Raw genomic sequence first — 14,353 nt, 5'->3', positions numbered from 1 at the left:
CATGAAAGAAAAACACCTTTACATAATTACACATAACTTTGGCACAAATATTTGAAAACACATACACACAACAGATATTTATTAGTCATAATGAAAGATCAAAATTATAGTGTTGATAAACAATGTCTACCAGTAAAATTTATAAACTTCTTACTCCTGACCAAATGTGACAATTTTAATAGTGTGAGGCTGTTTCAAGATTAGGAAATAAGGAAAACATTTAGCATATCATGTTGAAGAATATTTCTTTACACTGTGTGAAGATATGTCACTGTGATTAGTTTAATAAAGAGCTAAATGGTCATTAGCCAGGCAGTATTTTTCAGGGAAGAGAGTTTCTCTCCATTTAATTTGATGTTGGCTATTGGCTTGCTGTAAATTGCCTTCATTATGTTTAGGTATGGTCCCTGTATTCCTGATCTCTCCAAGACCTTTATCATGAAGGGATGGTGGATTTTGTCAAAGGCCCTTTCAGCATCTAGTGAGATGATCATGTTTTTTTTTTTTTTTTTTCTTTCAGTTTGTTTATATGGTGTATTACATTGACCCACCATCCATTCCCTCCTCTGAAAAGATAAGGCCTCTTATGGTAAGTCAGCAGAGCCTGTTACATTCAGCTGAGGCAGGTCCAAGCCCCTCCCCCTGCATCAAGGCTGTACAAGGTGTCCCACCAAAGATAATGGGCTCTGAAAAGCCAGGTCATGCATCAGAGATGGATTCTGATCCTACTTCCAGAGGCTCCTTAAGCAGATCAAGTTACACAAGTGTCTCCTTATGCAAAGGACCTTTTCCAATCCCATGGAGGCTCCATCACTGTTGGTCTAAAGTTTATGAGTTTCCACTGGCTTGGTTCAGTTGTCTCTGTACGTTTCCCCATCATAATCTCGATGCCCCTTGCTCATAGAATCCCTCTTCCCTCTCTTTGACTGGATTCCTGGAGCTCAGACTGGTGCTTGAGTGTGGATGTGATGGCACAGGCTGGTAGGATTTGTTGAAGGAGGTGAAGGCAGGAAGATCATGAGTTTCCTGTATTTCAACAGAAGTTTCCTACCTTTTCAAATTTAATTTTTTTTTTTTAGATTTACTTTCTCATTTTCATTATGTATATGTGGCTGTGACTGTGTGAGGTTATGTGCACATGTGAGTACAGGTGCCCACAAAATCCAGGAGAAGACATCAGATCCTCTGGATTTAGACATAATAGGTGTTTGAGTCACACAACCAGGAAAATAAGAAATAAACACTGGTTTTCTTCAGGAGCTTTACCATCCACTAACTGCTGAGACATTTTCCCAACTTGCTTGCAAGCTTCTTTTTTATTGGACTTGTTCAAACATTAATTGAAAGTCACATGTTATGGGAGAGAAAAGATAATTTAAAAACTAGGAGAGATTCTTTTACCAGAATTTAGAACTGTAGAACAGCATGGGGTTGTTCTGATGTAAATGTTCTAGCCACTGAGTTCGAACCATGGCCTCAATTTAGTAATTGGATGATGAATTATAAATTAAGACTCAATTTTCATATACATAGAAATTATTTTGGAATAACATTCATATGTAAGAAAAGATATTTGTAGCCAGATTAGAATGTGAGTAAAATATATTAAGAATTTAAACATTGCTGCCTTATTAATGTCTTTCATTCACAAAATTATTTTCTTATTGTTTTATTTTTGAGATCATAATTTAATTACCACATTTATCCCTTCACTTTCCTCCCTTTCAACTCTTCTACATACTTCACCCTGCTCTTCAAGTTTATGGCCTATTTTTCACTGTTATTGCATGCATCTATCTATCTATCTATCTATCTATCTATCTATCTATCTATCTATCTATTCACATATATTCCTAAATATAACAGATTGAATCCATATAATGTTTAGAAAAACAAAACAAAAATTCTTTTAAGCCAAAGTATTTTTAGTAATGTAAGCCTTTTTTTATGAATAATGCCTGCCTTTCTACTTTTCTTTTAATAAATTCTTTAGCTGTATACTAGAGTTTGTGCCCATATGCAGAATATAAGTTCTCTAAATTCATATTTCTAAGATTTTTTTTTTCTGTCATCACTTTTCAGGTTAAAAGAAAATCTATGCTATTACCTACTTTCTCATAAAATTCCAATCATCTTTTACTCTAGACGGCAGAATCAGCATACACTTTTAAAACTTTACCAATGGTAACTGATTTAAGACTATTTACCAAATATACTGTCTCACACAAAATTAAAACAACACATAGCAAGACACAGTAATTGCTGTTTTAGATAGAATGGCTCAAAATATGCTAATGTGAGTTATGACATACAGAATACTGTACATTTAAAAACAGATGTGCATAAGGAAATTTGGGCCAGAAATGAACAAGCAAGGAGAATATACATTTTTCCATCTAAGGAAGAGTTAATTAATCCCTCTATCTTTTATTACATTACTGTAAATAATCACAGATATTTGTGTTCTCTTCTAACCTGCAAAAATCAATAAATACTTCATAAAATAAGAATAAATTATAAATATTGCACATATTAGTATACTTATATGTTTAGTAATTCTACTATTTATTCAAATTTGGACAATTTAAATGTGAAATTATAAAGACAATATGATATAATGAGAGGTACATGAACAATTTTGCTATCACATATGCTGAATAAATTCTTATCATTTACTGTCCTCTCCTTGCTGATCTTGATATGTTCTTAAACTTGCATAGATTGTTAGTGCCCTTGGTTCCAAATAAGAGGTAATATACTCTTTCAATTCCTTAAGAACATTAAACTCTGTAATTCTCTACCACCCTTGGCAGAGAAAAAATGAATATAATAAATGCTAGTTTATTCTCCATTTCCCCCTAATTTTATTGTACTTATGATGAAAACCTTATATTTTCATATTAAGTTCATATTACTGATTGTTTTACTACAGTAATCTAGACTCAATCATGTTTATTACCTAGGTTATTTTTATTATCAAAATGTTTAGGGTGTTTAAAAATAGTGGTGGGTTTTTAACAGTCTGATAAAATGACCCACTTACAAATTACTTGTCTTTTCTTCATAACAGGATATTAATTCATGTATGTAAAAGATCCCCCTTAAGTCAAATATGAGAAACAGCTTAAATCTCAATGTAAGTTGCTATACTTTTTAAAAAATCTGTACTAATTTATTGTATATAATATACCAAGCATCTATTTGATGTTATCTAGCTTATGATAAAGATCATTTAATATGTTACATTTTCAAGAACTATCAATCTTTTTTTTTTTTTTGGGAGAACTATCAATCTTTATAGAGAACAAATACTTTTTTCTTCCTAAGACACCTGTTTTAATCTTAAAAATATGAACAACTACCAAGTTTTCTCAATTTTTATGTTATTCAAATTATTGAGATACTTATATAAAGACTTGAGGAAGAAGGCTACATCCTCAATTTAAAAATTTCCCACAAGTACCAATTATACAAATATTTTAGAAATATATGTTTAGACCTGCTGCTATCTATAAGCAAGACATGAGTTGTAAAGGACAGTCACATGGCCTGTGCTTTTGGAAGTGATACACCAGTATCCCAAGTCTGCTAGAACATGAAAAGCATAAATGACTGCAGATAGAAAAAGATCTTAATTTTCCATGTGGAAATCATGCACCTGTCTCTGGCAACTGAAACTCGTTGAGAGTTTTTGGACATTAAAAGCCCAACTTGAACATTCTTTCATGGAGAATGTGAAACACAGAAAAATAAAACAAAACCACATCACAACTTTGATATTATAGCAATAATTAGCTGAAAGCTTTATACACTTCTGAAGCATGACTTTTTTTTATTATGTTTTTATTTTTCCTGTCTTGATAGACAAATCAGCTCTGTTAACTCCAACAGAAATAGAAATTAAAGACCTTTGATTCTATTTACTTTTCACTTGGTTTGTGCCAATTTTCATTCTCATATGTATATTACATTGTTAGTAATAGAAGCAATATTCTTAAAAATTTAGACAGAAATTAACAGAATAAAAATTACATGAAAGGTCTGGAGAAATGGCTAAATGGTTAAGAGCACTTGCTGCTCTTGTAAGGACATGTGATCAGTTCCCAGAACCCACATGGCAACTTACAATCTTTCTTAATTCCAGCTTCGGAAATCTAACACCCTCTTTTAGCTTCCATAGGTACTAGGTAAGCATACATGTTTGTAAAACACTCATATACCTGAAATAAGAGCACAGCAACTGACTTTTTTGGTACTAAATAGCCGTCTGTGAAAACACATTTACAAATAACAGTGTATGGACTGAACAGGCTATATTTAGGAATATATATATATATATATATATATATATTATATATGAAATAATAAAGTGAAAAATGAGGTCATAAATTTGAAAGAGTATATTGAGGGGTATGTGGTAGGGTTTAGTGGGAGGAAAGAAAAAGGAGAAATTTTGTAATTATAATCTCACATTTTTTTAAAAAAAAATCCATCATTACATGTATCCTAGGGTTAAATCCATAAGAATAATTCAACTCATTACATTTTACTATGCAATAATTTATTATTTTTATGGTGAGAAATAAGCACATGTGGATCACTGACCCATTGCTGAGATCTATAAGTGGCATATGAAAGTGACCTGTTACTTATGTTATTGAAAGGGAGAGCATTGATCAACAGATATAGAGTGAACCAGGTGTGTGTCATCATGCAGTGGAAATGTTCACAGGCATAGAGAAATTGTACCACTCTTCTCCTATTTTCTCTCCGAAGACAGGTCAGTCTAAATGGAGTCTTCTACTTAACTTTCAAAATGGAAAGAAAAATCAGAGAACCATGGGGTTTTCACAACCACCAGCAGATACTATTACAAACTTTCAAATTTTAATCCACTAGTTTCTGGAGCCTTTATTTCTTTATTACATATTTTTTTTAATGTATAATGTAAGTATGTGGTGTTTTGTATAATAATGGTATCCATAGGCTCATATATTTGAATGAATCCTTAGTTCGGGGAGTGGTGCTATTGGGATTACAAGGATTAGGAGGTGTGACCTCATTGGAGAAAGTGTGTGTCACGGGGAGTGCACTTTGAAATTTCAAAACCCCATGCCAAACCCAGAGTTTCTCTCTCTCTGCCTACGGCTTAGGCAGTAGCTCTCAGTTACTGCTCCAGATCTGCCTGCATGCCACCGGTTACCCACCATGATCATAATGGACTAAACCTCTGAAACTGTAACCAAGCCCCCAGTTAAATGGCTTCTATTATAACCATGGCATCTCTTGACAGCAGTATCACAGTGACTAAGACAAAGTACATTTTAGCAGGCTTTCTTTTGGGTCACCAACCTGCTCCCAAATCATGACATGGAGACTTATTATTAGTTAAGAATGCTCAGCCTTAGACTAGGCATGCACCACTAGCTCTTAGAATTTAAATTAACCTGTTTCTCTTCATCTATGTTTTGCCTTGGGATTTTTTATTTTCATTCTATATGTCTTACTCTGTGTCTGTCTGTCTGGAGGCTGCCTGGCTGGCCCCAGGTGTCTCCCTTTCTTCCTCGTTCATTCTCTGTTCTCTCCTTCCTTCTCCTCCCTTTTTTCCTCCTATTTATTCTCCCTGCCTGCCAGGAGAGAATTCTCTCTACTGTCTAGCTATTGGCCATTCAGCTTTTTATTAGACTAATCAGATACCTTAGGCAGGCAAGGTGAAATAGCAACATACTTTTACATAAATAAACAAAGGCAGGATACAAATGTAACACAACTTTACATAAAGTAATATTCCACAAGAGTACCTCACCTATTTCCTTTCTATTCCTCTTCCCCACTTCCACCCCCTCCTATGTTGTTCCCTTGTTTTCTCTCAAATTTATAGACACGTTTTCTTTAATTGTTGATACATGTGTAATGATTCTAACTCTTCTGGTTGGCCATGTTTTATTCATTTTGTGATTGGTACAGTTCTAGGGTTACTGCACTATTGAACTACATTTCAGAAAAATAAATTACAACCACAGAGGGCAAATAAATCTAGTCACCTTCAACATGTTTATACTTAAAGCCTTATTGTGATGTAGCTTTGTTTTGATATAAAATTTCGCTTATTAAAAATTCTATATGAATAGAAACTCAACAAAGGTAGAAACACCCCAACTTTGAACTTCTGTTCAGTTTGCCTTTGCATTTTGCTCTCATGAATTATCTTACTCAACTTAGTGAAGGTGTGCAACCTGGTAACTACTCCCTACTTTCTAATAAAAAAGTGGGAAGAGTTTTTCAGAAACAAAAAGTAATAAGAAATAAACAGCCTTAAAAATTTTCTTGCAAAAAGCAGAACTACTTTTATACATAAAGACTGTAGATGAAATACAGATGTGTTGGCTAATTAATATTAATCAACAGTTACATCATGTTGTAGAAAAGAAATTGCTAACCTTATATAGCAAAAATTCAAAATGTTTCCCAAAACACTCTAAAGTAAAGCAACTGGCCTTATGATCATTAACAGTTATCCCCCCAAAAATACAAAACTATTATCATTAAGTTGCTCAAACACCATGATGCTCCCTATAGTGCAAATAAATGAAAAAAGTAATTGAACACAGCTCAAGGTTAGTTAGCATTGAATCTCTACTGACCGAAAGAAGATTAAGCTATTTCTAATTTTGAAGCCAGTTCAAATCAACAAAAAATGAAGATGTTTGTATGTTTCTTTCATATTTAGTTCCGAATTCCTCCTGTTCTTACTATATATTAATTCTCAGAAGCCAGATTTCTGGAACACTTGAGTGCATTTCTAATTTAGTCAGCCACTACAAGCAGTGTTGTTCAAACTCAATGTGCATTGAAGTCACCTTTAAATGTTGTTATATTGATCTGGGACTGAGTCTGTAATTCTGCATTTCTACCTAGCTCCAACACTGTTGACCCACTCTCCATTCATGAGATTTTTAGTCACAAAAAGACTAATCCTAAAAGAAACAGCTGTCTTCATTAACCACTCAAGTGATGCTGTTGCAGGAAACACTTAGGTCTTATGCTTCGTCATAGATAGCAGGTATATATTATTCAAACAATGTGCATATGATTGATCTACTTTGATGTACTGCATAAAGGAAAGCTGAGTAAAATTATATTCAAATGACAGGTCGACTCTCTCTTAACTTTCATCTAGTCCTTCATTACAAAGAAAACTGTTATTAAAAACAGATAACATAGAAAAATTTATTTCAATGTACTCTATTATATTTATCATCATTGTTATTTAAGCATGGTCTTTTAATCATTTTAGTAGATAATTGCTTTACAAGCAGTAAAAATTAAAACTTATTTCTTTAAATTCTGGCCTTTCTTTTTGAATAACAGAGAAATTGGAAAGACTGAGAGAAAGAGGAAGTATGAGTGAATACCATGTCTTAACCATAAAGATTATGTCATTTGCCTCATCTGCTGCATTCTGTATGAACAATGCCCAGTGTACATACTTCAGAACATATCTGTTTTCTCTCCTTGCTATCTTTCTTCATAACAAAATTGATATCCACATAGAGGCAGTTTCTCCCATTTTTAAATAATTATTCATATTACTTTAAGATATGATTTTTATATTCAGTTAGTTGCTTACTCAATTATGTTACATTTTAACTAAAGTAAAAGCAATTTACACTTCCTTAGAAGAGATCCAGCTGGAAAGATGGTGACAGGTGTTAATTGACTATTAAAAGGTGGCATATGACAAAGAATTACAGTTGTGGATACTTTATATGGAACACTCTTCACAGGGAAAATTTACAGTTTCTAAACTTAAAAAAGAATATTTAAGTTTTAAAACATATGGGAATGAAAAAAAATAGAAAAGAAACAGTAATAATTATTCTACCAAAACTTCATTTTACTATTTCTAATCTTTCTTTAACATACATACATAAAGGAAATATTTTTTAAATGGTCAAAGTGAACTATTAAAATGATATTTGTAGTCACACTTCATTTTTTTTGGGATAGTATTAATATATTATAAATACTTGCTCTGTCAATAATGTTATGATACTACATATACATATTTTCATTTCATCTTTGAAGAAAATACTGTTTGTTTTCAAGTAAAATAAGTGCTATAAAAATGAGGTTTTGTAATATGGCAAACAAAAATACATGTGCACAAGAATTTCTTTTAGAAAAAAATCGTGAGGACTTGCAACTGAAAAAAAATATAGTGTTATTTGGTAAGTATTTAATTGTGGCTTTTAATGAACCTGTACATTCAAAATGATGTGTGTACTGGAAATTACATTGTGCATCATCCAGAACCAAATCTATAAAAAGTTGTTTTAAAATAATATAAAGCAACACAACTACCAGTCCCTAAAATAAAATTTGATACTATTAATAATACATATGTTAGAAAAGTAATTTTATTGGGGAGGTCTAGATGGCTTAGTCATTAATAGGGCTTGTTGCTCTTACTGAGAACCCGACTTTGGTTCCCAGCCTGTGTCAGGCAATTAATAACTACCTGTATCACAAACTACACAGACCAGACAATCTTCTGACCACTGATGATGGGAATAGTATTTGGACTTACAAACCTACACAAACAAACACACACACACACACACACACACACACACACACACACACACACACACACTCATGTAACATGAATTGCTAAATGTTCTTATTAATAAAAAACCCTGAGCCAGATATTAGGGTGAGAGCTGAAAGATCAGAGGAAGAGAACAAGCCTGCCACAAATTCTTACCACTAGGAAATCCTCAGCCCAACAGAACTACTTCCTTATATACTCACACCTTATATACTTTTCTGTGCCCTGCCATCTTACTTCTCTCCACCCAACTAATTAACTTCCTCTTTCTACCCAGCTCTTTCACTCCCTGTCTGTCTGTACAGACCTCCAGACCTCTATGCTTAACTAGTGCTGGGATTAAAGGCATGTGCCACCACGCCTGGATCTGTTCCCAGTGTGGCCTTGAACACACAGAGATCTCAATGAATCTCGCCTCCCAAATGCTAAGATTAAAGGCGTGTGCTGCCACTGCTTGACCTCTATGTCCAATCTAATGGCTGGCTCTGTCCTCTGATCCCCAGATAAGTTTATTAGGGTACACAATATATCACCACAACTCATTGCCCCCATATGCACACAGATTAAATCAATAAAAACACTGTTTCTTTAACTTCTTTGTTTTATTATTTTCATAAATTTATATAACAATGAAATAAAAGTTTTTGATGCATAGGAGGTGGGAGTAACTGTATTATAGTTCTGCCTTTTGCACAGGAGTTGTAGGAAGAATCAATGGTAACTTGTTTTCTCACTTCTTGAAAGTGGTTAAGAACATAGACTTAATTGCAGCATTCTAGTACTACTCTGACTAACTGAACAAATCATTTAATTCTGAAAATATCAATCAGGTACATTTAAAATTATTGTACATATATGACATAATAATTTCATACAAATAATTTCTATTTTGATATACTTTTAATTGTTTTACTTGAACACTTGAAACCAGAAATCAAATCTAATAATATTTTAAATTACTGCCTCTCTAATTAAGTCAATACCTTCAATTTTAAGGTCATCTTTTTGTCCTCATATCTTATTTTTATGTTTCCATATACATTACAGAGATGCACTCTTATTTCTGAGTTTGTTATATATTATAATATAATAAAATGGAATACAAAACAGTCATGAAATATATTCATTCCATAGCTGGAAATCAATACCTCCAAGCAGTGTAATCTTTTAAAGTATAGATTCTTTAAAATAAATGGCCTATTTTAGAAATTTAAACAGTGATGAGGTTTAGACAACATTGTTCAAAATAACAGCAAGTAGTATTACCACATTGATGAACAGTCTGGAACCAATAAAAATAAAACACACTGAGAAAATGAAACATGTTGAAGGAGGTTTTTTATATAGTGGATTTTCTCTGAAGGAAGATAACTCAATCAACAGTTTTATCTATCATACAATATCTTATTAAAGGCTTCAAATGGAGTATCCAGATTTTATACCTAAGTCGATAGTATGATGCCCTAGGTAATTCTGGGAAAAAATATTTCACTTATTTCTTTTCATGTCTTTAATATTGACAGTGAATATTTTAAAGAAAACTTATTTTTTCAAAATGATTTCATTTTGGTGAATATTCTGGATGTCATAAAATAATGTATTTACATTTTTAGTTTAAAACTTTGCTGATATATGAGCCTTCAGTGTGCTGATGATATTTCAATTATTCTTAATATTTTAGGAGGGTTACGATAGAAAAGGAGAAGAAAAAGTACAAAGAGAATTGGTTTAAGTTAATTATTATAAATCTCATGTTTTCTTAAAAACAGAATTCAATAGTCTCATGCTTGATGAGGTAAAGTATCTGAAGCAAATGGACAGGTAGACAAACAATATAGGTTAAGTCCAATTACAATGACTGCCATTTTAAAATTGTCGTTGTTTACTGTAAATGGAAGAGAGTGTATATGCTTAACCCACTTTATAATTTCACTTAATTCAACTCAATTATTAACTCTATTATTAACTCAATTATCAACTCAATTACTAACTCTATCAAGATAATATGGCATGTATAAATACCAACATAACCTGCTGTCATTGGAAAAGTTAATCCACCAATTGGCTTAATCCCATGAGCAGTTTAAACACCACTTATAGACACCAGTGGATACCAGCAACAGCAGCAGCATCACCACCACCACAAACACCACTACCACCACCAACAACAACAACAAACAACAGTGAAAAAAAAACCCAAAATGTTCTGTTCTTATTACAAAAATAATAAAACAATTAAGTAAAAAAAATCAGCAAAATTTGAACAATGTGTTAAGAATTATATCCATGCAAGGCACATATACTTCTGTTGTGCATACTTGTAAACTTTATTCTATTGATGGGAATTCTTCTAGTTACACTGCTTTGCTGATAAAGGTAATGAAGCCTTACATGTGTCTTAACTTATTCAACTTCTTAAAAGCAGTCATTTGTATAAACAATGCTACTTTTACTCTTCAGATTTTATTATATTTATAGTACTTGACATTGCAAAGCAAAATAGACAAAGGTTGCACAAAATCATAATTGTTGATAACTGCAGAAACTTAAATGCTACACATGTGGAAACTGAGGTATATACTGCATTAAAGGGATCTTCAAACATTAACACAAGTCTTAGTATGACTTCCATTCAGATGCTCTTCCCTCCTTAACTATAAAATAAATTGTACAATCATAAACATTAATAAAAAGATTGTCTTTAGTCTGTTTAAACAGGGAGATAGAAGGAACTTAGCATATATTTGTTGTCTGCATCTTATTATTTGGTTAGTACACACCTGTGTAAAAGGAAGTAGGGAAGTTGTATGCACAAACAGCAGCCTGCTCTTTGTGCCCACCACCTACATTCTGCACTTTTAGTGTTGTCATGACATGACATGGTAGAATGCCATGTGGTAACTGTGAGAGGGCTTTATCCTTTTCCAATCTGATTATGTTTTAAATATCTGCCTTTAGCTATGACCCTGATTCTCTTCAGTTATAAACCTTTATGAAATTCACTTGTTTTAGCATTTTTGAATGTTTCTTTTCAATCAAGATTAGAATTCCAATATTCTCTGTAATCATCATAAACATTTACATTTGTCAGAAAACTCAGGAATCTTGGTCCCTGGCCTATTCATTTATTGAACAGCAGTTTAACCAAAGCCTATATTATGCCAAGATCTATTATAACCAAGAGAAAGAATGACACACGCAGTCAAGGTCTTTGTCTTGAAGAAGAAGAAGTAAAGAGGTCATAAATGATTCTACAAACAAACAGTATTTTTGAATAAGTATAAATTCTATGAACAAGGCAAAATATGATGATAATATAGTACAGAAAAGAAAGTTTTGCTGTATTCTTGGTTGGCCTTGATAGCCTCTGAAACACATTTAAGTAGCAAGTTAAAAGTCACTTGAATTAAAAAAATATGTTAGGAAGAGACACACACACATGATGTTTGAGATGAAAACTAGCACCAGATTTGTTATTTGGGACTTACATAAGTGCTGAGTTCGGCATCCCCTCTATAAGAGAGATCATAAATTGGCTCAGGTTTTCAAGTACCCTACATGATGGTTGGACCACAAAAGAATGCTCTGATAAATTTTGGAGATTTTTATATATGTGATGACTTGGTGTACATCACATCCAAGGTGAAGACAGAGTTTCTTATGGAATATATTCTGAAATACTTAATTGTCTGAATTTCTGGCTGAATGGTTTGTGGGGCTAATAACAGGAAAGACTGATCCTATAATGCTGAGAACTGTGAAGAAGGCAGGCTTCCACAGCACCGCTCCCTTGACAAGATCAACACAGCCACCTTTTGCAAATTCATGGAGCAGCTGACAAGGAAACACAAATTCTTCCCTCAGCTTCCTTGTCCACATTTTTCTGTCAGTCTCATAGTAGAATCAGGAGTATCAGTTACTATTTGATGAATTACTTGGAAGCTACAGACCTCATGGAAGACACATACACAATTGCATATAGAGAAATGGAAGACTGAAAAGTATTTTGTGACAATGTCATATTTTCTTTCTTAATTTTCTCCTTAAAGTCCCTCAGAATTATTTAAGATGCTGAATCTGAATCACAGTATGAATCCCATTTTTAACCAGGCTTAATCATAGGTTTCTTACCTTCACTAAACTAAGAAATAATCCAAAGTATTTATCTTTTTGAAATATTATCAATCAGCTGTGATACTTTTATCCTTCCCATAATCATAAGTCAAGTACAGACTAATAAAAGAGTAGAGTTTAAAAACATGTAATGTTACCATTTACTCCTGGAAATCATTTCTTTTCTCTGTTACCAGAAGTAATGATTCTCACCTGCATTGAAGCTATTTATTTCTTTAAACATGATTTACCATATCACTTTGTATAATAGATTGTCACAATTATGCACACATTTCATGTATATTGGCACTCTAGGAAGATTTTAGGGGGACACTAAGTAATACTCTCATCTTTTTCAAGTGTGTGAATATTATAGAAGGCATTAAGTGATCAGTTCATCAACATTTTTGATAATGAAGAGAGTCTACGGTAGTGATATGGATTAAGTGATCCTCTAGAGTGAATATACACTTTTCTTCACAGGCAAACACAAGCACAGATATTTTCAAAGGCTCCTACCTCCCAGAGTAGCAGATAGCAAGAAATGAGTCCCATATTTCTTGATAAGGTTTTCTGTGATTTGCTGAAGTGTAGGTCGCCGTCCCAAAAGCCTTATGTTCCGGAAGAATTCAGGGGCAAGAGGCAGAGGAGAGCCCAGGAAATTTCTTCTCTCAACTGCAAGGTTATTTACCTTCCAACGGCCAAACTCCCTGAAAAGCAAATTTATTTTTATTCACAACTGCACAATCTGAGTGTTTTCACTTGTAAAGTTCACGTAGAAGTTGAGCTGAGGTCACTACATTACAGTGACTGCTTGTAGAGATGTGTCAGGAGGTATAAGCAGAAGAGGCCAAATCTGTAATTCACTTAACTGGAAGTGAAACCAACTCAAAGTGACAACAGTAATCTACTTAAATTGAACAGCTTCCACTGATGCATGTTCCCATGGACATGCATATTCATAAACCTTATTTCCTTTTGAAGAATATGAATGTAGTTATTAAAGAAGAAACAAGAATAATAAAAATTGAGATAATTTATTCTGAGAACAACAATTAAAAATAAAATTAATATCATCACTCCCAAGATATCTTTTCCATTGATTTTAGAATATGAACTCTTAAATTTTGGGAGAGATTTCAGAAATGCAGGAAAGTTTTTTTTTTTTAAGTCACCAAAATGAACAACTATATCATTTTTATAAAACTTGTCATATGTCTTTCTGGTAAAAATGATTAGAGTATGCCAGGCAAAATATATGATTATGGATATATCTATGATGGAGAATCATGCTACCATAATGACCATCTTCAGGGATTTTAACATCTAGTGGAATTTCAAAAGAAAAAAACAACAAAGAGAAGAATTACATTTAACAATATTCAAATAACATGTTCTGAGAATTACACAGCCCACCTTCAATAGCAGCCAATGATACTGTGGGATTGTCCTACTTTTTAATTAATTGCCAGGGAGGGCAACTCTGCAAAGGCAGTGTGTTAGGCGATACTCAAAGGAGAAAGGGCTTTTCAATGAAGAGAAGTAGGGCAAGGTTTTATACAGATTAGTGAGGGACAGTTGGGTATTTCTAGGAATAAGAGGTCAGAACTTCGCATTCCTAACTGCATG

General features: G+C 33.0%; 1 protein-coding gene across 3 annotated transcripts in view; it reads right to left on the bottom strand.

Moving 5' to 3' along the window:
* Brinp3 (BMP/retinoic acid inducible neural specific 3) overlaps positions 1–14,353 on the bottom strand; it is a 373,866-nt gene that overhangs the window by 167,254 nt on the left and 192,259 nt on the right. For all 3 annotated transcript variants that reach the window (XM_052737127.1, XM_052737128.1, XM_052737129.1), the window contains exon 3: positions 13,244–13,434. In XM_052737127.1, the coding sequence (XP_052593087.1) occupies positions 13,244–13,434 (191 nt within the window). The remainder of the gene's footprint in view (positions 1–13,243; positions 13,435–14,353) is intronic.

This window comes from Peromyscus californicus, unplaced genomic scaffold, assembly GCF_007827085.1.
Source record: "Peromyscus californicus insignis strain IS unplaced genomic scaffold, ASM782708v3 Scaffold_14__1_contigs__length_90479793_seg_2, whole genome shotgun sequence".
In the NCBI taxonomy this organism is placed as follows: Eukaryota; Metazoa; Chordata; class Mammalia; order Rodentia; family Cricetidae; genus Peromyscus; species Peromyscus californicus.
This window is presented reverse-complemented; position numbering and strand designations above follow the sequence as displayed.